Genomic DNA, 27729 nt, shown 5'->3' on the forward strand with positions numbered 1-27729 from the left:
CCCAGGCAGTGACTGACCCGTGACCCAGCACACAGAGAAGTCTGGAGCCAGGGGCCAGCAGAACCAGTTTCCTCCGAGAAGATCAATCCTTCTTCCGCCAAGGAAATTCCTTCCAGCTAAGCAGAGAGGTTCAGCCTGGAGGACGGAGTAGCCCGTCAGCTGTGGGGCGTCCACCACAGGGCGAGGTCCTAACCCCCTGCTTGTTTTAGTTCAGACTCCTTTTCATGTGACAAAGGCACTTTTGATACACACTGTACAATACTGATGCTGTGTTTTAGAATCAGGATGTATTTTATAATGTTCACCCCAAGGGCTCAGTGGCCGAGAAGGTGAGGATGCAAGATTTTGGAGCTGCACACACAGATTCAGGTATCGGGGGGGGGGGGGGGTGGGGGGGGGGCCGAAGGGCAAGGTGAGCAGAAGCCGGTCCAGCATCTGCTGAATGCAAGTGAGCTTGGATGGGAGACACGCTTCCAGCGGATTCCAGTGTGGGGCTCGTTGGCGTGCTGTCCAGGGCAGTGGTCAGCCAGCCCTGACCTTGCCCGCCTGATGGCCAGCTCTGGAGGGTGAAGCTCCACCGAGACAGACCCCAGGTCTGTGCCTCGGCCTTGGGTCTGCCTTAGGCCCAACAATGTGTCTAAGAACTTTGGTTCCTAACCCGCCCATGAGGTTCTCTCAGCAAAGGGCTCTTCTCAAAAATAAAAAACGTTTGCTTTAATTAAAAAATGAAGAAACACAGAACACTTTGAAATACAGAAAAGGCGAGAAGAGCATCTTCGACTTGTATCATAAGCAATAAACGTCACACCGGGTGGCATCTACCTGCAACTCCCTGTGTCCATACTAGGCTGTGATAGCGACCCTGGGACCTTTGCAGCCTGCCCCTCAAAACACAGGTCAGCTTCCCAGGACTTGGATCAGTGGCCGGAGGACAGGCAGCAGGTCCTGATGGCCTGATGGCAGGACGATGACTTGACTTCCAGCCTAAAAGGGGGAAGGGGCCCCCAGACCAGCTGCCGTGTTTGTGGCCCTTTATATGAGTTGATAGTCTGCATACAGAAAATGAGATTGGAAAGGAAAAAAAACAAACAAACCCCATTGGGTAGAGCCACACTTTAAATGAAAATTGGTCTTTGACTATGGTCAGAAAAATAACCTTGAATATATTTAGAAGTTGCTGTCTATTTTTAACTAATTCCATATGCTGCCAGTATCGACTTCATGACATTTGCCAAAATAAGATTTTATTTTTGCCTTTATAAGATTTTGTTGGAAAAATGAAATGAGTATTTTGCAAGAAAAAGTTAATTTAAAAAAGAAGTGTAATGGTTTGCAAAAAAAAAAAAAAATGTGATGTACAGATTAAAGTATTAACCTGGTACACGTCCTGCTTTTTGCTGGCTATTTTCCATGAGTGCCCTGTGTTGGTTTTTTTCTTTCTATTTCTTTGGAAAATCCCGTGTCAACTCTTGACCCTGCAGTGTTCACCTATGAAGTTTCTCCCGATGAGTTCTTGACACTTGATTGACTTTGGAGCTCTGAGGGAGGAAGGCCTGTGCTCTCAAGCCCTTGGCTGGGCTTCAACAGCTGCTCAGGATGGTTCCCCACCGCAGCCCACCCAGTCAAGGGGCCGCTGGGCTGTGGACGGGCTGTGGACGCCCGCGCCCGTGCGGGACTGGTTTGGCAGGCGGACTGCAATCCCAGACAGCAGGAGGGACCCCACAGGCCCTCTTCCAACCCACATGCTGCCAGCTCGTTCCAGTGAGGCGGGTTAGTGACCGACCATTGCAAACTGGATTTGGATTTAATTCGTTTTGACTTGTGATATATGCTTGAAACAGAAGGCAGGAGGCCAGTTCGGTTTAGGGATGCGTGCATGTTTGAGTTTGTTGTTAATGGCAGTTTATCTCTGTTGCCAAGAAGAGCACCCGCAGTGCAGAGTGACTTTCCAACTAGTTAAACTGGAGAGAACAGATTCCAAAGCATTCAGAAGAGGGGACGCTGCTGCTTTTTTAGCTACTGATTTTTAATTTTAAAATGGAAAGTATTCTCCGGTTTTAAGCATTACTTGAAAATAGCTCCGTAACAGATGAAAGGGAGGCTGGGGTGCGAGGGGTGGGGTGGTGGTGCTGTTGCGCTAAGTCGCTTCAGTCATGTCTGACTCTTAGTGACCCCATGGATTGTAGCCCGCCAGCCTCCTCTATCCACAGGATTCTCCAGGCAAGAACACTGGAGTGGGTTGCCATTTCCTACTCCAGGGGATCTTCTTAACCCAGGGATGGAACCCACGTCTCTTACATCACTTGTATTGGCAGTTGAGTGCTTTACCACCTGGGAAGCCCGGTGAGGGGTGGAGGTGGTGGAGAATTTGTCCACAATTGAGTGCAAAGGAAGAAAAAATGGTACAGGAGGTAGAGCCCCCGACGCTAGGTGGCCGCCATTCTCTCAGCAAAAGCAGGTCAGGGGTTTTCTTACTAGCTGGTCCCACGCATGGTCCTGTATGCGAGGGAACATGGTGACTCCTAACTGTTTTCTCCACTCCAGCGGGAGGAGGCATAGCCTGTTCTCTAAGAATTGTGGCCCAAATTTCAAACAGAGAGCATGATAGGCCCTCGACTCAGGCTCTACATAGAGCATGGATGGTTGGAAAAGGCACCCTCCAGCTGCATCACGTGTGAGCAGGCAGCACGGCCTGGCCCCCTTCACGCTTCCTTGAGAGGACTCATTACCCGAGGTAAGATGGGGCCATAAAGGACTGGCTGACCAGGGACCCTCCAGGTGGGGGCCACTCTGGAGGGGAAACTCCATGTGGCCCAGTAGTTTTTACTTCGTTTCTTTGCAGGGGCCCTGGGGGCCTGAGCAAAGTTTGAAACGATGGGATTGCTTGTGGTCACCAAAGGGAGTGTGAGCATACTTCCGCACCCCTGTTGACATCTATTCCTGACTTTAACCCAGATCCAGCGGAAACCCAGAATGTCTTATTTTAGCAAGAACCAACAAGAATGTTTTAGGATCTAGTATGAAGTAGGAGTTGGGAATAATTGTTCCTAATCCCCACTTGACCCTCCTGAACAGCCCAGATCCTCGCCGTGTCCGGGGTATTGTTTATTTTATTTTTAATTGGAGGATAATTGCTTTACCATGCTGTGTTGGTTTCTGCTATAGAACAACGTGAATCAGCCATAAGTATACATATATCCCCTCCCTCTTGAGCCTTCCTCCCAGCCCCCCATACCACACTTCTGTGTCATTACAGAGCACCAGGCTCAGTTGCCTGCTCTATACAGCTACTTCCTGCTAGCTATCTGTTTTGTACATGGTGACATATATACATCAGTGCTACTCTGTCAATTCCAGGGCATCGTTTAAAGGATTGAAGTTGAGACATGTATACATCTGTGATTGTGCATGAGGTCAGTGTGCCCAGACTGATGTGGATGCTGAAGGCAGGCCTTTCGTTTGCTCCCCTTCATTCATTTTTTTGCCTGCCTTCGTGTCTGGCCGAGGGGCTGGTGGTGGGATCTGTAGCTCACCCCTTCTCCCTCTAACTTGGCCATCTTCACTTAAGGTGGGTTTTCCAGAATTTTCCTGGCTGTTGTTAAGGTGCAGCCCAAGGCCAAGGAAACCTCCATCTGCCCAAGGTCCTCTTGGGGATGGAAGGCATGGAGGGGTGGAGTGGATGTGGACCCTGGCTTAGTCAGACAAGAGCCCGTTTTAGACTTTGGGAGTTCCCCCAGCCGTGGTACAGCGCTCTATGGCAAATCCTTTTGTGTTCTCACCAAGGGTGGGAAAGAAGCAGCAAATTATTTGTCTAATCCACAAATCATGTTTCTGAGATGGAGCAGGCAAGTGCTGGGAGTCCTCTGCCTCCAATTCAGCATCAGACGCCGGGGCATAGGAGGGACTTTGCCCATGAGGGTTGCGTGCCGTTATGAAAAGAACAAAGAGACAAGGCTGGGGGTGGGGGGTGGGTGCTAAAAATGGCAGCCCCTCCCGGCCCAGTAAACACGCCGTTGCTTTGCCGTCTCCACTCCAAAGGCTACCACTTTCATTGCTCTCCCAGCAAAGAAACCTTTCTTCAGAGCGAGTGGCGGGGTACAAAGGCAGAGTACAAAATGTGTGCACATCACAGTCCCTGCAATTCTGTTTGAACAAGCATATTGATTGGGTCTGACCCTGTTACATTTTTTCCCTATTATTTGAAAAGGTGCATCTAAGTGTAGTGAATTGAACCAGCAGAGCTGAACTTTCCATGAAAACTTCTCAAGGTATTTCTTCAGTTCAAAGCTTTAGAATTTTAAAGGGCATTTTTAATACGAGTCTGTTGAGTATTCTCTGCCAAAGCCCAACAAGGGATGTTAAATGCAGATGAGGCTGGAGCGAGGGTGCATGTGGGGGTGGACTCGCCCACGCTGCGGAGGGTGCAGGTCATGGCTGGAGGGTGCGGACCCGCCCAGGAAGGACTGAGCTTTGGGGAGAGAGGCCGAGCCTGTGGAGCAGCACACACAGGCCCTAGAGAGTTTCTCTCTGAGCTCACTGGGGACTGCATAGGACACGGGGAAGAAGTTTCCCAGCTGAGCTTCTCGAAGGCTCTTTCATGGGGAGCTGAGAAGTACTTGCTAAGGGGCCTCTTCTGATGGATGAGGTTTTGTCCTTGGGAAGTAAGGGGTTCCTTACTCAACTGCTTTAGAACTGAGAAGGCATGAGAGGCACAGCACCCCCTGGCTGAGGTCACAGAGTCAGAAAGGAAGCTGCTGCTGACCTCAGCCCTTGACATCACTTAACACTCAGAGATGCTTTCCCACTGAACCCTGAGCTGCATCCCAGTCCTTAACTGATCTGACATTTGGGGACACTTCCCTGGTTGTGTGGGCCACAGCAGTGGTCCCTCATGCCATCCTGGTGGTGGGTCCTTGGAAGTATTCAGAATCTCATTTTCCCCTACACAGGGGGCCTCTCCTGACCCACTGAAGGCACACAGCCCCCTTTGAGTGAGTTCCAAGTGTCTGTTTGCCTCCAGAGGCTTCTTGGGTCTGGAAGGCATCTTCTTTATAGATCCTGAATTTGAGATCAGAGGCAAAATCATCCCAGGGAGAAGGTGAAAAATCAGATCCAGGGCTTGGGCATCTCAGCAAAATCCTTTCAATGTCCTTGCCTAGAAGACTGGCGTGGGAAGGTCAGGACAGAGTAAGATGGCACTGAGCCTCAGGTGCCCGCTTTCTTTGTGACCATGGCCGGCCAATCCATTTTTAGGAGACTGACTGGCAAGGAGGCAGTCAGCTCTGGGGCCGGGCTGCCTGGATTCTAAATCTGATCACGCCATTTTGCCAGTCCTGTAACCTTAGGCAAGTTATCTGTCCTTGCTTCAGTTCCCTCACTTATAAAGATTTATATTGGCATCTACCTCAGGAGAGTTGTTAATTAAGATTAAATGAATTATGACGTTGAAAATGCTAAGCATGGTTCTTGACCCCATAGGAAGCACTAGAAAAAATATGACAAAAGTTCTCATTTACCTGCTATTAAGACATGAGTTTGTGCAAATGCCAGGAGACTGTGAAGGACAGGGAAACCTGGCATGCTGCAATCCCTGGGGTTGCAAAGAGTCAGACATGACTTAGCAACTGAACAAGTTATAATTATTTAACATACTGCATTCTCATTCTTTGTTTACTTGTTTATAGCCAATAAGCATTGTCTTGTTCATTATATCATCCCTAGTGCTGAGAACAATGGCTGCCACAAAGAAGGTACTAAGAAATTTGTTGAATGAATGAAGGAATGAAAAAGTCAAGGGCTGTCAGCCAGGAAGCTTTCTCTCCTTCTCAAATGACTGCCTCTCTGCTCTGTTACACGTTTTATACTCAAGCCCCTAGAGAGCATTCCTAGTGCCCTATTTTTAAGTTTCTTGAGTAGTAGGTAAGAGCGGTGCAGATAGATCCACCCTTATTAATTGACTCTGACCTTGGGCAAGTCATGCTACCTCCCTATAAGCTTCAGTTTCCTCCTTTGAGAAATAGGAATGACAGTCCCTACCATACATGGGTGATGTGAAGACTGAGTGGGCAGTAGGATCCTTACTATGGACAGCAAGGCTTCAGACCCTTCCACATTTAAAGCCTGTGTCCTCTCCCTGGCTCAGTGGATAAACAGATTGGGGTCAGCTGCTTTTGCCCACCCCAGTCGTCTGCCCTCCACCGTTTCTCTGCCATTTTAGACAGCTGCCTGCAGCAAGTTAAGCAGTGGCCCAGGGCTTTTGAAGTGTGGATTCACAAGGCCGTGCCATTGCCAGGCTGCCTCCCTCGGCTCTTCAGGGGCTGAGGACAGGTGAATCCTCTGAGGCCTCCCCTCGCAGCCCTGAGGCTGTCCACCCCGACATCAGATCAACCTGTGCGTGCGCCTTTGATGTCAATTCCCAAACTGGAGCCTTGTCCTGCTCTGAGGACCTGGGCTTTGAAGTTGGCCTATAAACTGAGCTTTCAGGAAGAAAGTTGTCTGTTGTGCCTCAGAGCATGCCTGGGCCCTGTAAAGGCACACGGAATGCCATGAACACCTGATAAATAATTCTTTCTGGGCCTGAGAAAGATCCATTCCATTGATAGGGAAGGAAAATTCCCTTGACCTTTTCACTGAAGTTCTGGGTGGGGGAAGTGGTTAGAGAGGATTTTGAGTCTTCTTGCTGAAGTCACATGGGGTAGGCAGGTTGTCTCAGAGCTGAGCTCCAATGACTGCCCCAAAAGGGCCCCTGGTCCCTGACTCCTGACCTGAGGCCCCCCCGCCAGCCCTGTTCCTGCTTGGAACAGGGGAGAAGATGGGGCCCTCTCACTGAAAGAGAGACTGCAGTCCCCTCCAGGCCAAACCCTGCTGCAAATAGCAGGGCTTCCGGGAGGCTCAGCCCTGTTGCCTACCTTTCCTTCCAGGGCCTGGCATGCTCAAGAGAGGAGGCAGACAGGGTTTCCCATCTGAAGGAGTCCCCAGATGGATACTGGCTTGTGTACCCTGAGCATTTAACCTCATTCCAGGCCTTCTGCTGGGCCCCTTTTGTGCATGATTGGATAATAGGATGTGGGTATATGTGTAGTTTTGGGAAAGCTTCCTTTATGGCAAAATGTAACATACACCTAGAAAGTCTATGAAATAACAGCATACAGCTCAAAAAAATGATCAGAAAACAGGTATCTGTGTAATCACTGCCTTAGTTAAGAAATCCAAGTTTGCCAGGATGCAAGAAGCTCTGTTAATGGCCCTTCCTGCTCAGTTAGGCCCTCCGCCTCCCAGACTTCTGCTATTACTATGTACTTTTTTAAGCAGGCCTGGTCAGATACTCTAACTTATTTTTGTTTTCTGAAATGTGTACCAGTGGAATAATAGAATGGAATAATAAAGAATGTAATCCTTTGTGTCAGGCTTTTTTCCACTAAACATCATGATTTCATCCATCCAACTATGTTTCACTCATTTTGCTGTCGTATAGTATTCCCTGCAGGAATATTCGAGGAGTTTTTATCCACTCTACTGTCAAAGGACATTTGGATGTTTCCAGCTTGGAGCTATTAAAAATAATGCTGCTGTGTACATTTTTATATCTATCCCTCAATCCACAGGCAATCATTTCTTAGGGTCTATGCCTCGGTATAGAGTTGATAGGTTATAAGGTATGCACACTTTCAATTTAGGTAGCAGATGTCAAACTGGTTTCCAAAGTGATAGTACTAATTTATAGTCCCACCATGAATACGTGAGTTTCTCCATATCCTCATTGTGGTGGCAGCCTCTGAGATGGCCCCCCAGTGATGCCCGCCTTCTGGCATTCACACCCTCTGTAAGCCCATTCCCTTAAGTGTGGGCTGGAGCTAGCAGTTCCCTTCTAATGAATAGGACATGACAGAACCTAACAGGGTGTCACTTTCAAGATGAGGTTACAAGGAGACTGTTGCTTCTGTCTTGGGCATCCTCCCTTGCTTTCTCACTGGAGAAACCATGTTGTGAGCTAACCTGTGGAGAGGCCCACAGGGCAGGGACAGATGTCTGTGACCAACAGCCAGTGAGGACCTAAGAGTGAGCTTGGAAATGGGTCCTCCCTGCCTCTAGTCAGCCCTCGAGATGATTACAGCCCTGCCTGCCACCTTGATTACAACCTTGTGAGAGACCTTCAGCCAGAAGCACCCAGCAGAGCCCAGATTCTTGACTCATAGAAACTGTGAGATAAATGTTTATTGTCTTAAGTTGTTAAGTTTTGGGGTAATTTGTTACATGGCAATAGATAATACACTCAACGAAACTTTAAAAAAAATTGTAACTATTTTTGATATGTATGAATTAGGTTTACTAGCATCTTCCTGGTTATTGATATTGCACATCCTTTCAAATTTTCCTTGACCTTTCGGATTTCTTTATTCATGAGGTATCTTCAGGACTCTTTATCATTATTCCATTGGTTTATGTTATCTTTTTCTTGTTGATTTGTAGAGGTTCTAGACCTAAGCCTGTCTTAATCTTGGCTACCCTTAGAAAGAAGTCTGAGGGAAGGGCTTGTAGGCAGAGTTAATTTGGGAAACAATCCAAGGAAGAGAGGGCTTCCCTGGTGGCTCAGTTGGTAAAGAATCTGCCTGCAATGTAGGAGACCTGGGTTTGATCTCTGGGTTGGGAAGATCCCTTGGAGGAGGGCATGGCAACCCACTCCAGTATTCCTGCCTGGAGAATCCCCATGGACAAAGGAGCCTGGTGGGCTACAGTCCATGGGGTTGCAAAAGAGTTGGACACGACTGAGCGACTAAGTATATCCAAGGAACAGAAGTGGCAAAGAAGGGAAAGCAACAGAGGCATGTGCCTTCTCAAGCTGGTCACTGTTGTGAAAAACTTGGGCTCAGTTTCACTGGGACCTTTTGAAGAGTCACGTAAAATGGTCCTCAAAATTATCCACCTGTGGTATAAGACGAGCATTTATCTTCTGGCTCAGAGCCTCCCCTGACCAAGGGCTCCCCATGGGGTAAGTCCCTCACATCTCCATATCCCACATGTGGGTGATTCCCATGTGAACCCCACACTGGGGCAGCTAAGAAGCTCTGGGGCACCATGTGACGTGTGGCTAAAATGAGATCCTATCACAGTCATATCTAGAGGATGTGTGGTGAAACACAAGGAGTATTTGACACAGAACCTGTCATGGATGATGTGCATTGCAAATGTCTTATACCACTCTGGCTTTCCTTTTCACTTTCAATCAATAGACATTACTAGTTTTAAGGTAATCATGTAAATATTTTCCTTTATAGTTTGCGATGTTTTGCATCTTGTTCAAAGTCTTGTACTTAAGTCATAAAACTATTCTCCTCCGTTATTCTCTAAGGAGCTTTCTTGTTTTGCTTTTCACAGATCTACAGTATACCTGGAACTGGTTTTTAAGTTAAGGTGTGAAGTGGGCATCAGATTTCATTTTTCCCCATAGATGTCCAACTTATTGAAGAATCTATAATTTTCTTCCCACTGCTGTGCCACTTTGTCGTAATCAAGTATTTGTATACGTGTGACTCTAATTTTCTGTTCTGTTGTCTATTTGTCGATCACTGTGCCAATATCATACTCTTTTAATTAGCGGGGCTTTATAGTAAGTGTTGATACACAGAAAAGCAAAGTGTCTATCTTGTTCTTATTTTCCACAACTATCTTGGCTATTTTTGGTCTTTTTCCTTGTAAATTTTAGAACAAACTTGTCAGATTTTATTTTCCACCCTCAATTGGATATTTTTTTTCTCTGAGACTACATTGTATGAAGATTACTTTGGAGAGAATTATATCACTACAATATTGAGTGTCCTAGTCTATGAACCTGTTTATTTAAACCTTTAAATATTTCTCTCCAAAATATTTTATTAGAAAAAAAATATGCTTCTAGCAGTGGTAGACAAGGGTACTTTGAAGCAACATTCCTACTGAGAACAAATGGAAAAGGAGGCTGAACTATTTTTTAAAAATATGTATTTGAAGGCAATGGAGAGCTCGCAAAGCTGTAAAAATCTGTAGAGCCAAGATCCAGAGGAATGGAGCAAAGATAGGAAGCAGGCGGCCAGCCTCTGGTATCTCTTTCCCCCTGAAGTAGATTGTCTGTTCCAAAAGCTGTGACGCTGCGAGCCTTAGCAGCTGTTTTGCTGGACGCTCCTCTCTTACCACGTTTGTATACAGCTTAGGAGTTAGTCAAGGACCAGGGGAGTTTCTTTATGTAGATTTATGTAGTCTCTGGAACTCTCCCCTCCAAACTGCAATCTCTTGACAGCCCTGAATGCTACCTTCACCCAGTGAGGGTTTGTACTTTGTTGAAAAATGCCCCTAGAGAGAAATCTGGTTTGAATGTGGAACTCATTGCGAGCACTTCCCTTTCAATGTCAGAAGCCCTTTGTGGGTTGGCCAACACAAATGTCTTACCTTTATTCTTGAAGGAATTTCCACTGGGATAGGGTGGTAAGTTTTTTTTTTTCTTTGTTTTGAGGATATTACATTGTCTTCTGGCTTCTTTGGCTTATATCTAGTGTGTGATCAGTCGCTCAGTCATCTTAACTCTATGCGACCCCGTGGGCCATAGCTTGCTAGGCTCCACTGTCCATGGAATTTCCCAGGTGAGAATAATTAGAGTGGGTAGCCATTTCCTTCTCCCAACCCAGGGATCCAATCTGGGTCTCCTGCATTGCAGGCAGATTCTTTACCACTGCGCCATCTGGGAAGTTATATCGAGAAGTTATGTCTTACTCTTGCACCCTTTCAACAAAGGTCCATCTAGTCAAGGCTATGGTTTTCCAGTAGTCATGTATGGATGTGAGTTGGACTGTGAAGAAAGCTAAGCACCGAACTGATGCTTTTGAACTGTGTTGTTGGAGAAGACTCTTGAGAGTCCCTTGGACTGCAAGGAGATCTAACCAGTCCATCCTAAAGGAGACCGGTCCTGGGTGTTCATTGGAAGGACTGATGCTGAAGCTGAAACTCCAATACTTTGGCCACCTCATGCGAAGAGTTGACTCATTGGAAAAGATTCTGATGCTGGGAGGGATTGGGGGCAGGAGTTTGGGTGAACTCTGGGAGTTGGTGATGGACAGGGAGGCCTGGCGTGCTGTGATTCATGGGGTGGCAAAGAATCGGACACGACTGAGCAAATGAACTGACTGGCTTGCACCCTTAATATGTCTTTTTCCCCCACCTCTATCTGCATTTAGTTTTTTTCTTGTCTTTGGGTCACAGCACTTTTACTGTAATATGCCTAGATGTGATTTTGTCTTTATCCAGCTTGGGAATTGTAGATCTCAAATCTATGGATGGGTATCTTTGGTCAGTTTTGGAAGATTCTTAACCTTTCTCTCTTTGAAAATTAATTTCCCCCATACTCTCTTTCGGTGACTCCAATTATATATGAATGTATGTGTAATATACATATTTTTATACACCCTTTTTACTGTATTTTCCACTCCTGGAAAACAGTATCTTATTGTGCAAGAATCCATTAAATCCATGTGAAAAGGATTTGACAAATTAGTTATTTCTCTTACTGAAATACTGATGCCACTAGAATTTTTCTATGCTAAGAAGCAGTGTCTGTCTCTGACATTAGCAGTGATGAAACTCAAAAACCTTCATGGAATTTGACATAAGTCACCTTTTGTTTCAAGGACATAGGGCAAAAGACATGGAGGATTTTCCTGGTCACAAGGTTAAATATTTAAGGTTATAGACTGCATTGCGCTAGTCCTCAATGGCAAATTCTGAGTGACTTAGGCACCCACATGCTGATATGCAGGGCCTTCTAACATGTAGCCCCCAAGGCAGGAGCCTATCTTACCTGGGCCTAAAGGTAGGCAAAGCCCGTGCCAGTTCTTTCTCATTGTTTAGTTACCTGCAAATATTTACTCAGCACCTACTCTGTGCGAGGCACTATTCTAGCTTCTGGAAGGACAGCAGTAAATGAATCAGTCCCTGCTCTAATGAAGCGTACATTCTGGTGAAGGGGAGACAGTACATATATATCACTGCTGTCCTCTCAGGAGCTAGAATAGTGCCTGGCACAGAGTAGGTGCTGAGTAAATATCTGCAGGTAACTAAACAATGAAAAAGAACTGGCACAGGCTTTGCATGAGGATATTAAAATAGAGGAAAAAGGGTCAAGAGAAATAAATGACATGTGAAGAACACTGACCAGAAAAACATTTCCTCAAGAAACAGTTGAAAGCTATGATCAAAGATTTCATGACAACCTTAATATCTTATGATCTCTATAAACTGATACATCAGAAATACAAGAGGATATGAGGAAACAGAAGAAACATGAACTGGCAGAATTCAAGGAAAAAAGTACACAATCATAAAATGAATATAAAATTGGAATGATGAGTACACAGTGCTCAAATCACAATAAGGAGAAAAGAGGGATAAAAATAAAAATGACATGGGGACAGGAAATGAAATATGCACATGTAATTGGAGTTTCTAAAGGAGAAAACTTCTATTTTTATAGATGAAAGCATTGAGAAACCTTGCTCACATGGAGTCACTTAATAGATTTCAGAAACATCATTCTGATGTTATTCAGTCACTAAATGTCTGACTCTTTGCAACTCGACTGCAGTACACCAGGCTCCCCTGTCCTCCACTATCTTCCGGGATTTGCTCAAATTCATGTCCAGAGTCAATGTTATCTAACCATCTCATCCTCTGCTACCCCCTTCTCCTTTTGCCTTCAATCTTTCCCAGCATCAGGATCTTTTCCAATGGGTCAGTTCTTTGCATCAAGTGGCCAAAAAATGTTGTTTAGGAAAGAATCATTGATTTCATTGATCAAAGCAGTTTTCAGTGCAGTTGCGGTGTTAAATAAAGTTGGGTAGAAAGTTGGAGTGGATTGGGGGGAAGGGAATAGCAGTGAAGCAAACCGTAACAGCAGTAAGTTATTAAAACTATTGAAAATGTGGCTTCCCTGGTGGCTCAGTGGTCAAGAATCTGCCTACCAATGCAAGAGAAATGGGTTTGATCTCTGGGTTGGGAAGGTCCCCCAGAGAAGGAAATGGCAACCCACTACAGTATCCTTGCTTAGGAAATCCCATGGACCAGAGGAGCCTGGCTGGCTACAGTTCATGGGGCTGCAAGAGTCACACTCAACTTGGCAGCTGAACAACAATGCATTTTACCTGTTTTAACTAATTCTCATAATAACCATGCAAGGTGGTTGCTATTGATAATCTCATTTTACTGATGAAAGGGTGGAAGGAGACTCAGATCTAGTTATGCCCAAGGTCACTGAGTTCAACACTAAGTTGGTAGAGCTGGGATGACCTAGAAGAGTGGAGCACTTCGCCATGGTTGTCAAATTAGGCTGAAGTTCAGGGAATTTCTGCCTGATAAAACCTATTATTTAACGTAAGCTAGTATGTAAGGACATATTATAAGAGTGAAGGAGGAAAGAGAGGGTCACAAGTTTGAAAATACGGGTTTTCAACAGTTAAGAATGGGAGAAGGGTTGATAAGAGAAAACAGTAAGGATAATATGCGGTGTTGTTAATCAACATTTAGAAATACTGGTTTGTTCAGTTGGTGGGCTTTCTCCAGAAATAATAGGAAACTGGATAATCCAGGGCTGTATTTCTAGGAATGTTATGACATTTAGGGAAGGTTATTTGGGTTACTGACAACAGGGACACTGAAGTGATCACATAAAAAAATCTAGACAGGGCTGATGAAACAGGTGACAACAGTGAAATGATCTGATTTGAATATACATAAAGGAACAGAGCAGTTACGGTCAGAGATAAGATTTCTACATTTGTCATTTTGGAGATAAAGTTGTTTTTGGATACTGAAAGTATCCAAGATGTGGTTATTGTGGAGACAAAGCAATGGAACCACAGCCCTGCAGTGTTCACTGATGCCAACCGGGCAGCTGAAATTTACTACCTCAAAATTTACTCAAAAAATATGACCCACCTTTCTGCTCTCAAACCATTGTTTAATCAGAACAACAATCACATCAGACTTTTTTCTATACCTTGAATTCTTCCAGGTTTAAAAAATTACAGATATGAGAAGACTTTTACCTATTAATACACACAGGAATCTGTGTTCCTGGAAACCTTTACAATAGAAAGATCACTGGAACATCAGTATAATCAACACCTGGGAGAAGTATATTTCAGGTAAGAAAGTACAATAGTAGGAAAAAGTTGCCACTCAACTTTCACCTCACTAGCATATTTCATTGCGCAAAAGCAAATTGTTTTCCCTCCTGGTACTTTAGTAGGGTATCAAAATGGCATTGTATCTGTCTTCCTTTAATCCCCCTCCCCCGCAATTTAATAAAGAAAAAAAAAACCCAATGTTCATGCTTAAAAGACAGCCATGATATTTAATGTGGTGCTGGGCCACTGGGCCACATGGTCCAACAGACCTAAATTTATTCCGACCCTGAATTTTGTTAAATGTCCAATAATAAATGAACTGGAGTAAGAATTTCTTGAAGATGAAGAAAAAAGGTCCTCCAGTATAGTTATTTTAGAACAAGGCTCTTCTATTTATATAAGAATCAAGGCTTATTAATAACCCAGCATATTTAAATAAATTGATGAAAAATACTTTTTAAAATATAACACTGTTAAACATAAATCAGTTTTCACTTCTTAAATTAGTTGTAATAAGCAACCCTACAGGCTAGTTATCTGAAAATCAATGGTCAAACTGAAATCTGAACAAAGCCAAACTTGTTTAAACCAAATGCTATTTGTTAAACGTACATTCTGTTTACTACCCACTGACTCAGTATTTTACTATATAGGGTAACACCTATTATAAAACAATGTGAGAAATAAGAAAAAAAAATGTTGGGGGTGTGAAATCTAAAAAAAATTTCAGGATGGACTGCATAATCCAAAAATCACCTGTTCTAGTTGCTACATTCCTCGAACACATTCTACACTTCAAAATGACACAGGGACTAAAAAAAAAAAATAATCCAACACATTAACATACTTAAGCTTCTAGATGTATAACAGTTCAGCAAACAAATAGTTTTAACTCAAGCCTTTGAACACATCACTTAGAAACATTAAGATTTTGAACCCAATTACTCAAACATCATTGACTAGCCCATAATGCAGTTTGTGTTAACCTGCTGTACAAATTAACCACATAATAGTAGTCAGATACTAATCTTACTCCAACAGAAGTAGTGATAAAATCAAAGCAATACTCCTTTTTGTAAGATAATCAGGATAACAGCACTGGGATAAAATGAAGAGAATTTGGTTTCAGATTCTTGTTCAATAAGCCTGTTCCTCATTTTTAGATAATGAGGATAAAGGTATTACAACCAAATATGGGAAGCTGCTTTCTCTTTATTTAAGCATTAGGAAGGAAATTAACTTTGGTCACATATTACCTTTAAAAAAAAAAGTTCCATTTTACATATTCCTAAATAGATAGGACCAAATGATCAGAGAAAAATTTTCTTCTGTAAAAATTGGCCAATTTTATATTAAAAGAAAAATCTAACATACAATATCATTCAAATTATATAAAGACTACTTGGGATCATAACATTCCAAATACATGACAACTGCAACCCCAGCCTAACAGGTGTGAAAAGTATTTGCTCTCATGTTGCTTTGGTCCAAAAGAGTAGAGCTGAATCAGTAAGAGTAAACTAAGTTCCAAATATTTTGCCAGCATTAATTTAGATTGTTATTGGCAGCAGAAATATCCATGATGAATAGTTCTACTATGAGAAAGTATAATAAAAGAATATTTCCCATGAACACATCACAGTACCAGATAAAAATTTATAAAAGAAAAACATGAAGAAACAAAAAAAGATAAACAGCTACCACACAAAAAATACTGTTTCCCCCATAACTGTATCTGAAGGGGTAAAAAGGTGATATTAGAGATTGTTGATGATGCTAACATGAAAAGAAGTTGAGTATTGTATTTATTTCTTATTTTATACAACTCTTACTCTTTACAAAAATGGTTATAATCATGCCCATAAAAGTGTAACCCATGGCATCTGAAAGCAAACACTCTTTGTAATTATTTAAAAGGGCCTTTTTAAAAATTATAATACAAAGGTCTGTGCTCTATAAGCAGTCCTCCACTGTGCATTATAACAATAAGGCTTACTTTTAATACAAAGACTAAGTGTTTGGGAGTTATGAGCCACTAGATTTAACAAACATCATCTTATAGTTGCTTTTTGCATCTTTTTTGTTTTTGGACTCCTCCACTTCATCAGGGTGCTCAGCAGCTTGGAGCTCTTCAGTAGATTCTTCCTTCTCTGACTCTGAATCACTTTCAGAGTCATCTGGACTTTCAGGATCAGGTGAATCATCATCATCGTCATCTCCAGCCACATCACCTTCTCCATCATGATCATCTACCTACAAATATCAACCAACAGCCTATTAAAATTATCCAGTACAAAAACTGGAAAAGACCCTCATTTTTGTCTCACTCTCTAGCCATTAAAGCAGCAGTTTAAGAACAGAGGCTGCCTAGGGAAGAGCTGAGGGCTCAGGCGTCTCCAGCTGTTTCGTAAACTGGTACTTGAGGAGGATTTTTGCTTAAGAAAGGGCTCTGAAACCACCACCTTTCCTTCCCTCCCTAGTTTGAAATTAACATTGTCTTCCTGATGGAAACAATACTTTTTTTAAGAATAAGGCAAGTTAACCACTGATTCACGGGAATGCTGAAAACAGTTACCAATGTTTTGCATATTACATTATTTTGGAGTAATGAACCAGTAGTTATATGGAACGAGGTGACATAGGAAACAACTGAGATAACTAATGAGTATTTACATGAAATACTTCATCTAACTTGTGAGTACGTTGTTCATGCCTACTTAAAATGTGCCCTAATGATTCTCCAAGCAGAATGTACATTAAGCTAGTATCAAAAAACTCTAGTATTTCAAAAACTCTCAATCTCTCTTCTCATTAACTACAAAGACTTAGTTTGGCATATAAAAATATTTTAAGTAACTATATAAAGAGAGGTTTCTACTTAGGATTCTTGGTTGCTAGAGTAATTTAACAGAAATAAGTGATATCAAATTAGCAGTATCTTTCCACTTAATGAAAATATGTTAATTACTACCTCACTGAAGCCAAGTCCACAATGTCGTCGATATCTTCCTGATAATTTACTGTCCATACTTTGTTGATATTGAGACTCCAGTTCTTCATTAATTTTCTTGTCTTCTTCCCCTGTATGTCCAGTGTACTTTGATTATGTTTCAGTCAAATTAATAAAAATATTTGATTACACAAAAAACCCATAATACAGATGCTATTATATTTAGGGCTGATTTCTCTGAGTAATTTTACAGTGAATTTTGTGAATGGGTTTATATACCATATGTAATTACCTAACAGACAAAATAACTTACTTCTTTAGTAGCTACTCGAACTAGAAGCTGTTTTATTAAAAATGAAAAATTTTTCCATGTAATAATTTAAAGCAGATAAGGAATTCTCAGAATTGCCTGAAGTTTAGATACTGTAAATATTAATTGCTAAGAACTTTGGGTATCATGTTTTAGTTAATATAGTCTCATAATGGTTCTCCCGAAAGTGAAAGTTTCCTCCTAGTCATAGAAAAACACCTCCAACAAACAACAGCTTCTGTCTTTGAACACAAATAATGAAAAGGCACATAATTCTGTTCAGAAAATGGCTAAATAAAATGACCTTGGAATTGGCTCTCTGTATGCCTTTCTTTGCATATCACTTTACTGAACCGATATAGCAGGTGACATTTGACATATACTTTTAACATATACTCTGTTGCATGTAAGTTATGAAGTGGAATACTAAACAACCATCTATAAACTTACCACCCAAGGACTAAAATATTACCAATACCATTGGAGCTTTCTGTACGTGGCATTTTAATTTGTAAATACAAGAAAATAACTTCATATTTTAAAAGAATAAGTGCAACAGTTAAATACATTTCCATTCTGCCAAAGTTCAGACTCTTTAGCCTTCTGTAGCAATGCAGATTAATTTGAAGTAATTGTTCAACACCAGAAAAATAAAATGCCTATTAATTTCTAAAATATGCTACATAATCTAGGTCAGTATAAAGTTAATTTAAATGATGTAAGTAAAGGTTTTCTTAAATGTATATGGGGTATTGTGCCCTGTTATTAATAATGTCCAAGATCAGGGTTAATATTAAATGAAAAATTTTCAGCAGACTGAATCCAAATTCTAATTCATTTTCAGTTTTTAAATCCCCCCCCCCAAATTAAAAGAATTCATTTCTTCAGGTTTTCCAATGAGTTTTGCTCTGAGATCTTTGAAGAGCATAAACTTAGTGAATAAACTAAAAACCAGTATAATATGCCAACTATTAACACTGTATAGTAAATAGTATACAAAATATATGTAAACTCTAGAAACTAGAGTTGGCAAGATGAGGCATAAAACTTCACTACAATTAAAATACTACATGTTGTAAATTAGTAGAAATGGAAACAGAAGCAAGTCAGTTTCTTGGTTAGAATATTCGTATTAATGTAAACTCTTTCAAATCCTTCATCAGAGTATATACTGTTACATGATGTATGGAACATGTTTACATACACAACATCTATTTCCAACATGTTAATCATCAGAACTAATCAACAATTATACACAGAAGTTAGAATATCCCAAAATATATGCAAGTATTTCACATTCCAAATTTAGCACCTCCACTTTAATTATATTTTACCTTCTTACCTGTGCGGAAGTGAGATGTGGATTTGTGATCTCCTATAACAAGACGACCAGTATGTTCTTTCTGTAAGAAGGAAATGTATTAGAATTTGAAACCACAGATTTAACCTAATTATTGCCTATGTGCCTGATGCTGAATTTACATTCTTGCATGGATAGGGATGGAGAGGGGAAACAAAATCAATAAGTAGATTATAGTTATGTCTGAAGGCAGTGTCATTACAATAAACCAAGCAGAGGATGGGTATAGAAAGTATGTTGATTTTAAACAAGACAGACAGATAACTAGAAAATTGGATCAATTTAAACATTTTCTTTTCTAAAATGTTTATGTCTCAGGTATATATCCTGAAGAGAAAGCAAATCAGATTATTTAGCTAAATAAAGATAATGAACAAAATGACAGAAATCTAAAATATAAAAAATAAGAATCATTACTACTTAGCAACAGACCACAAACAGCTAGCTCGTTACTTCTGGCTACAAAAAACACTCTTTCACACTATGAAAAAGCACAGAATTTAAAACAATCTAGTTCAAAGTTACCAACTAATTAGCTTATATAATTAGTCTCAATTTATCAGCTCCAATCCATTCTTTATGGTTCATACTTAGTTTTGAAACCAAACAGGAGCCTGTGGGGCTCCTGGGCACAGAAACCTTTCTGTGTCCATTTCTTGCTTGTAGGGAAGAGACTCCAGCCTCCATGACCTTCCTTGAGTTCCAAAGGGCAGATTCAAATAGACTAAACAGAGAAGGGAGGGGATGCAGAGTGGCGTGAGGAGCAGTCAAGAAACAATAGTGTAGCCTTTGGGTAGGGTCTCAGTTCCACCTTAAGAAATACAAATAACAGAATCTCTGAGTTCTTTACAGAACTAAACCCCATAAACAAATGTAAGATGTTAGCATTCCTCATTCCAGATTAAAGGAACCAGAGAAGCTCTCCAAGAGACCACCTGAGGCCAGGTTAAAGGAATCACAGAAACTCACATCACCTGAGGCCAGATTACATCCTGAACACCAACTATAACCCCTACAACAAGGTGATGGCAGCAAGCATACACTGAGGAAAGATGCGGCAATTACCCATACTAAAAACAGCCCTCACACCAAAAATATTAGACTCATGGCCTATACAGGGATATTTCCACAAAAAAACAACCCTTTAAGCCCATAAAAAAAACCTGTTTCTCCTAAAATTATAGAGAAATATAAGTAAAATGAAGAAACCAGAAACCGTTCCCAATTAAAACAAGAGAAATCCCCTGGACGTGCAATGAAACCTCTCTCCAGTGTGCTAGACCCCGAGTTCAAAAAGATGATAAAAATAATAAAGGAGTTAAAAAAGGCTATCAACAAAAATGCAGATCATTATAACTAGAAACTGTAAAGAGAAGCCAATTAAAATTAGAAAACACCTGCTGAGACAAAACCTGGGCTAAAGGCAATAAACGGCGAGCTAAACAATGCAGAAGAATAAATAAATGATCTGGAAGACAGAATAATGGAAATCACCCAATCAGAACAGCAGACAAAATGACAAGTGGAAAAAAAAAAAGGAAAGCAATATATGAGATCTGTGGTATAAAACAGAGCAAGTCAGTCTACACGTAACAGAGATCCCAGAAGAAACAGAAGAGGGGGCTGAAAATGCATTTGAAGAAATTATAGCTGAGAACTCTCCAAACCAAAAGGAAACAGATATCCAGGTACAAGAAATGCAAGACAGTCCCACACAAGATGAACCCAACAGACCTACACCGTGACATTATAATTAAAATGGCCAGAGTTAAAGTGAGAATTCTGAAGGCAGCAAGTAGGAGTTCCTGGCAGCCCAGTGGATAGGATTCCATACTTCTACTGCAGGGGGGCAGGGTTTGATTCCTGGTCAGAGAACTAGGATCCCACAAGCTGTGTGGCACAGTCAAAAAAGGCAATCAAAAGAGTTACTTATAAGGAAAAACTCATAAGTCTATCAGCTGACTTCTCTACAGAAATGCTGCAGGACAGAAGGGAGTGGCAAGATAAATGCAAAGTCCTAAAAATCCTACAACCTAGGATACTCTACACAGCAAGATTATCATTTAGAAGAGAAAGAATTTCGCAGACAAGCAAAAACTAAAAGAATACAGCAATACAAAACCTATTCTAAAAGAAATATTTAAAGGGCTTCTCTAAATAGAAATGCAGCAAAAACCTATAGGAAAGAGAAAATCACAATCAGAAAATGAGTCACTTAAGTAAGCCAGTACCATAGTTTTCTAAAAAAATTTTGTGAAAGCAATGATAATTAACATGAATACCAAAAGGCTTATTTAACAGGAAGATGTAAAAGAAGACAGACATCAAAATCATAAAATATGGGGGAGAGAAGTTAGAAAATGTAGACTCTTACTAGAATGTGCTTGAACCTATGACTACCAGTCCAAAGCAATGAGATATAACAATGGGTTAAAACCATTTAAAAATAGGAAAGACTAACAATACCCATATTTATATCCTTAACTCTGTCCTAGGCAACAAGTTGAGGCTGCTTCAAACTGGCAGTGTTCACAGTATTTTCTTTAAAACTCATGCCGAGGGTACAATCAATGTAACCTAGTACATTTCTTTCTTCATATGCGATTTGGTGTGTAACCTGGCAGAAAGCATTTTCACATTTCTTAAGTATGAAAATGTTTAAACCCATAAATATTAAGGTACTTGTCCAAACTGTTTTAGTTTTTTCACTAATAAATCTGATATATGTAATTTTTGCTATAAGAAATTTTATTAAAAAAACCTTGAAAAACAGGGTAACTACAAAACAAAAACATAACAACAAATTCACATAAACCAAAAAAACGAGAACTCAAACGTAACACCAACTGTCAAAGCACAACAGGACAAACAAAAAGAAAGGAACAAAGAGAAATACATTCTCAACTGGAAAAGAAGGTTTGAAATGGCAACAAATATCTATCGACAACTACCTTACAAATACAAATAATACAAATGAATACTAAATGATACAATCAAGAGTGCAGAATGGATTAAATCAAGAGGCTACCTACCATAATGCTGCCTACAAGAGACTCTCTTCAGGGTGAAGGACACACAGATTTGAAACTGAGAGGATGGAAAAGATATTTCATGGAAATAGAAATGACAAAAAAAAAAAAAAAAAAAGAAATAGAAATGACAAGAAAGTGGGGGTAGCAATATCCATATCAGAAAAAACAGACTTTAAGACAAAGCCCATAAAGACAAAGGATACTATAAAATAATAACAGGATCAATACAAGAAAAGGCTATTACAGTTGTTAACATATACATACCCAACATAGGAGCACATAAATGAATAAAAATAAAATACTAACAGACATAGGGAAGAATTGATGGGACTACAATAGGAGACTTTAACATCAGTGGACAGATCTTACACAAAATCAAGGCAGCAACAGATCCTAAACAACACAACAGAACAGTTAAGACACAATTGATACTTATAGGCCATAACATCCAAAAACTCAGAATACACATTCTTTCCAAGTGAACATGGAACATTCTTTGGGGTAGACAACATACTAGGAAACAGAATAAGTCGTAACTAATTTATGAGGATAAAAATTATTTCAAGGGTCTTTTCTGACCACAATGGCATGAAACTAGAAATCAATGACAGAAAGAGAAACGAGAAAAAAAACAATTATATGGGGACTAAACAACATGGTATTAAAAAAATCAAGGTGTCAATGATGAGATCAAAGAGAAACTTTAAAATATCTTAAGGCAGATGAAAGCATGGCCATACAGAATCTGTGGGATGCAGCAAAAGCAGTCCTAAGTAAGAAGCTGATAGCAATACAGGCCTTCCTCAAAAAGATAAATCTCAAACAAACAAGTTAACCTACCACATAAAATACTTAGAAAAACAAAACCCAAAGTCAGAAGAAGAGGGTAAATAATAGAAGACGAAACAGGGCTTCCCTGGTCCCTCAGATGATAAAGAATCTGCCTGCAATGCAATAAGAGAGAGTGAAGTCACTCAGTCATGTCCGACTCTTTGTGACCCTGTGGACTGTAGGAGCCTACTATGCTCCTCTGTCCATGGGATTTTCCAGGCAAGAGTACTGGAGTGGGTTGCCATTTCCTTCTCAAGAGCATCTTTCTGACCCAGGGATTGAACCCAGGTTTCCCGCATTGTAGGCAGACGCTTTACCTTCTGAGCCACCAGGGAAGTCCTTGCAATAAGACCCAGGTTCAATCCTTGGACTAGGAAGGTCCCCTGGAGAAGGGAATGGTTACCCACTCCAGTTTTCTTGCCTAGAGAATTCCATGGGCAGAGCAGCCTGGTGGGCTACAGTCCATGGGGTTGCAAAGAGACAGACATGACTGAGACTAACAATTTCACTTTTTCACTTTCAAAGAGAAAATAGAGGCTTTTTAAAAATTGGGGGGGGGGGGGGATGGAAATCAACCAAGAGCCAGGTTTTTTTGAAAGGGTAAACAGAATCAACAAACCTCTGGCCAGGCTCACCAAGAAGAAAAAAGACAACCCAAATAAAATAAGAAATGAAGCAGTAGAAGTAACAACTAATATTGCAGAAATACCAAAAAACCTTGAGAATACTATCAACAATTATATACCAACAAACCTGACAACCTAGAAAAAATGGACAAGTTTTTAGAAACATACATCAAAATTGAATCAAGGAGAAACATAATAAAAATTTCAAAGACTGGACATTGGAAGTGAAATAGAATCTGTAACTTTAAAAACTCACTACAAACAAAAATCCAGGAACTGATGGCTTCTGAGGAATTCTAATAAACATCAAAGAACTTATTCCACTCCTTCTCAAACTCTTCCAAAAGAATAAAGAGGAGGGAAATTTTCAAAGTCATTCCATGAAGCCACCATCACCCTGATACCAAAACCAGACAAAGATAACACACCAACAGAAAATTACTGGCCAATATTACTGATGAACAGATGCAAAAACCCTCAACAAAATACTAGCAAACTGAATACAATAATACACTAAAAAGATCATGCAACATGATCAAACAGGATTTATCCCAACAATGCATGGATTTTTCAATACCTGCAAATCAATCGGTGTGATATGCCACATTAATTGAAGAATAAAAAAACTACACGATCCTCTTGTGAATGAAAGATGTGGCCTGCCACATCAATAAATAAAGGATATTTTGGCCATCAAATTAGCAGCCACCCCCAATTGTGCGCCCTGAGGGGATTTGGGATGGAGAAAACCAGGATACTGGCCCTAGGTATCTCAGGTGTATATCAGAGGAATGATTTCAGTAAGTCCAAACTCTTATATCTTCCCATTAAATCTTCCCTGAAAAGCATTAAATTCATTAATTTGACATGTCTGGTTTTCCTTAGTTTCTTTAACGAACAGTAATCTTTTGATGTTTCATTTATAGTTTTTGTTGCAAAAATGTCTATATATCCCTTTACCTCTTTGGAGCAGTAATTCAGAGCAATATGAGAGGCCGACTTAAGTCCACAGAAAATCTGCCAAATAAAACATAATTTTCAACTTTTAGGTTGTGTATTTTTTCCAGTGGACAGTTTTGGTGACCAGGAAGGGACACAGAGAAGATGCCTCCCTTTTGTCTGAACGCTATGAGGAACTGAGGCCTTGATACTGACAGAGGCCTGTTGTGCTCATCTGTCTCCTCAGAGAGCGCAGACAAATTTGGATGAGTCTCTCCTGGTTCCTGATGATGAGTTATATTTGGTGGTGTCTAACAGGTGCCTGGCTCCCCAGCTGAAAGAGAGTGGCTCCCCCTAGTTTAAAGGTACTCTAAGGGAGCCCAGATGAAAGACCCTGAGAGAAAGTGACCCCTACCTGAAAGACACTGGGAAACTCAATGGGAAGACATTGGGATTTCCTCAACTGAAAACATACTAAGCAGTCTTGGCTGAATGGCTGGGTTAAGAAGCTGACCTGATTGATGTTTTCCTCAAATTGGCTACCTTAGTAAGAATCTGTTGGGATAAAAGTGCAGTAGTAAATTTGAGAGAAATTCAACTTTAAGATAGGAAACAGACTCACTCAGAGAACTGAGGAGTGTCAGAAAGCCAACCTCCGACTAATACTCCAGCCAGATTCATGTACATACAGAACTTATACCCGAAAGTAAACTAAGGAGTCTTGCCCTGAAAACAACTAAATGGAACTCGTTTTTGTATATGCACTTAAGTTAGAAAAAGTCAGCTTGAAAAAAACCAGAATTTTGATGTTAAAATACAAAAGCCCTTCTAGGGGGATTTTCATTCATTTTTTCTTCTGTGTCTTTGAGATATAAATGTTTTACCTGATCTTCAGGCCTTTTCTTTGGGGGTGTGTGTTTTGAGCACTTGGTCTCTGTCATCCAAAATGTACACATATGGTGTACATTTAGCAGCCAGTCAAATAGACTGAGATTCTGAGCAGCTTTTGTCTGAATTTACCAACTCACAGGGGCTTTTTGCATTCTAAACCTTTACTGCATCAGCTTGTTTAGTGAAGGCCGTTACTTTCTTACTTTCTATGGACTTCCCTGGTGGCTCAGAAGGTAAAGCATCTGTCTACAATGCGAGAGACCTGGGTTTGATCCCTGGGTTGGGAAGATTCCCTGGAGAAGGAAATGGCAACCCATTCCAGTACTCTTGCCTTGAAAATCCCGTGGACAGAGGAGCCTGGTAAGAGTCAGGCACAACTGAGCGACTTCACTTTACTTTCTTAGACTTATTTCTGAGAATAAACTTTCTGGATCTGTTTAGGTGGCATCATTCACACTCTCTTGTGGAGAACTCTCTTGTGTTATTGGTTTAAGTCACTACTATTAAGATACATCTCACTAACAACCAGATGATTGATCCTTTAAATTAGAGAAACTTCTAAATATCTAAATTTTTAGAGGGCTCTTATTATAAACAGGATTCCCTGGTGGCTCAGTGCTAAAGAATCCACCTGCCAATGCAGGAGATGTGGGTTTGATCCCTGGGTTGGAAAGATCCACTGAAGAAGGAAATGCCAATCCATCCCTGTATTCTTGCCTGGGAAATCGTGTGGACCAAAGAGCTTGGCGGGCTACAGTCCATGGGGTTGCAAAAGAGCCAGACATGACTCAGTGACTAAACAACATTATAAATACGTGTTTTCTTGATACCTATGGGGAAAAAGATTAAAAGATGGGGAAAAAACAGTATATAATGGTTAACTCTAAGAACACCCTCAGTTTGACAAACCCAAAAAACTAGTTTGGGAAATCTTATTTTGGTTTCTGCTTCCCTTTAATGGATCTTATGGATGCTGATAAAAGCAGTAGAATAATTAATATTAATTAGGTTGATTAACAGAAAAAAACCAAAGGGAAAGTCTAGAGACTATTTCCCAACAACGTAAAAATTTTAAAGGAACTTATCCCAAATGGATAAAGAAATGTTTAGATAGATGATTATTTTAAACTGGGATAAATATGCCAAAGGGATTAAAACAAAAGATTCTCAAACATTACCTAAGGTTCAATGTGTCAAAGGGATCCTCGCCTCAAAGTACTGGTCCCCAACAATAAAAGACCTCAAGCAGGCCTGCTCTATTTACCTGTTATATATATATATATATATACATATATATATATGTATGTATGTATTTAAAGGGTGGAAGAAAATTGCACTGAGATCCTGATCAACAATTACTCGGGGAGATGGGCAATTTATCAGCTTCAAAGATTGAGAAAAGGGCCTGAGTCACTTGGCTCAACCCCTCACTGAGGACCCCAGAGACTTTTATACAAAACAGATAAAATGGTTGGAGGACAAAAGAAAGGAAAGTTTCTAGGAATCCCTGTAAAACCAAGACTTTCTGACTGAGTCCTAATAAAACTAGAGTCAAAGGTGTTAAAGTTGACAGAATTGAGTTTATAAAAATTGTATTTATCTTCACCTAAGAATCTACAGAATGCTACGTAAAAGACAGTTCATAATCGCTTATTTCTTAGTATTCACTAGAAAAAGTTTTTAAGAGTTAAGAATCCTAATTTAATACAAAATTAAAGTTACTACAAATAATAAAGAAAAACAGTCCAGTATGTTAGAAAAGTAAGATGTGTTAAGAACAAAAGAGGGTCTGATTAGATTTGCATTTTGATAAGAGAAAAGAGAGTAACTCTTTCCTAGAAGTGGTTAGTTGTAGATGAGAAAATAGACAAAATAATATAGAAAGTGACGGAAGGTTTGTGGAAAAGGAACTCTGAGAAAAGAATTTTGTACATGGTCAGGACTGACTAAAATTAGATTGAATTACATAAATGAATTTTGCTGTTAAAAGCAGGCTGGTACATGATTGGATTTGTTTCTTCTCTCTGTTGAAAGAATAAAGTTTTTTTTAGAAAACTGCTTTTGATAACAGATTATATGAGTTTCTTTGCCTTTAGGTGATCTACATTGCTTTGCAATCTTTTGTCACTGTGTTTAAGTACTGTTTCAGAATGATCTATGTATGATCCTATTTGATCAAGTGTTGACAGTATGGACAGACTTCCCAAACATCAAACTCTAAAGTTCTCCTGACCTCCTACTAACTCTGGGATGCTTCAGAGGGACCAAGACGCCTCAGCAAGCAATGTCAAACTAATTAGGTTTATCAGGTAGGTTAAATTACTTGAAAAGCATTGTCATGTAATTAGAGATGAACCTTATGTTATATTATATGGATGCCATTAATAGATATTCCAAAATTTACATGAAATTACTAAAAATCTGAGATGCCCTGGTACAATGTTATCACTATAATTCTACTTATTGTCTTAAAATGTTTTATGTTCACAGAAATACCCAAGTTCCTTGTCAACTACATTGTAGTCAGTTCTTTAACCATGCCATTTTAAGTCCTATCATTTATGAACAACCATTGTTTTACTCTAATGATTTTATAAAATGAAGATCTTCAAGAAGATTCATAAAAAGAACTTTTTTAAAAAA

The 27729-nt window shown here is 40.4% G+C and overlaps 2 protein-coding genes across 8 annotated transcripts in view; one reads left to right on the top strand and one right to left on the bottom strand.

The window, feature by feature from the left end:
- PLEKHA7 (pleckstrin homology domain containing A7) overlaps positions 1-15014 on the top strand; it is a 234543-nt gene extending 219529 nt beyond the window's left edge. For 6 of the 7 annotated variants that reach the window (XM_015100990.4, XM_015100992.4, XM_060399824.1 and 3 more), the window contains one exon: positions 1-15014. Coding sequence is in view for 2 of the 7 variants with exons in the window: in XM_015100992.4 (XP_014956478.3) it covers positions 1-23 (23 nt within the window). In the remaining 5 variants the exon portion in view is untranslated. The other variant, XM_042232719.2, reaches the window with a different exon arrangement.
- Positions 13958-27729, bottom strand: part of C15H11orf58 (chromosome 15 C11orf58 homolog) — a 27519-nt gene continuing 13747 nt past the window's right edge. The window contains exons 3-5 of the mRNA XM_004016124.6: positions 18750-18810; positions 17119-17228; positions 13958-16400 (exon numbers count right to left, since the gene is read on the bottom strand). Of these exons, the coding sequence (XP_004016173.1) occupies positions 16173-16400; positions 17119-17228; positions 18750-18810 (399 nt within the window). The 3' untranslated portion in view covers positions 13958-16172. The remainder of the gene's footprint in view (positions 16401-17118; positions 17229-18749; positions 18811-27729) is intronic.

Source organism: Ovis aries, chromosome 15, assembly GCF_016772045.2.
Source record: "Ovis aries strain OAR_USU_Benz2616 breed Rambouillet chromosome 15, ARS-UI_Ramb_v3.0, whole genome shotgun sequence".
NCBI classification, from domain to species: Eukaryota; Metazoa; Chordata; class Mammalia; order Artiodactyla; family Bovidae; genus Ovis; species Ovis aries.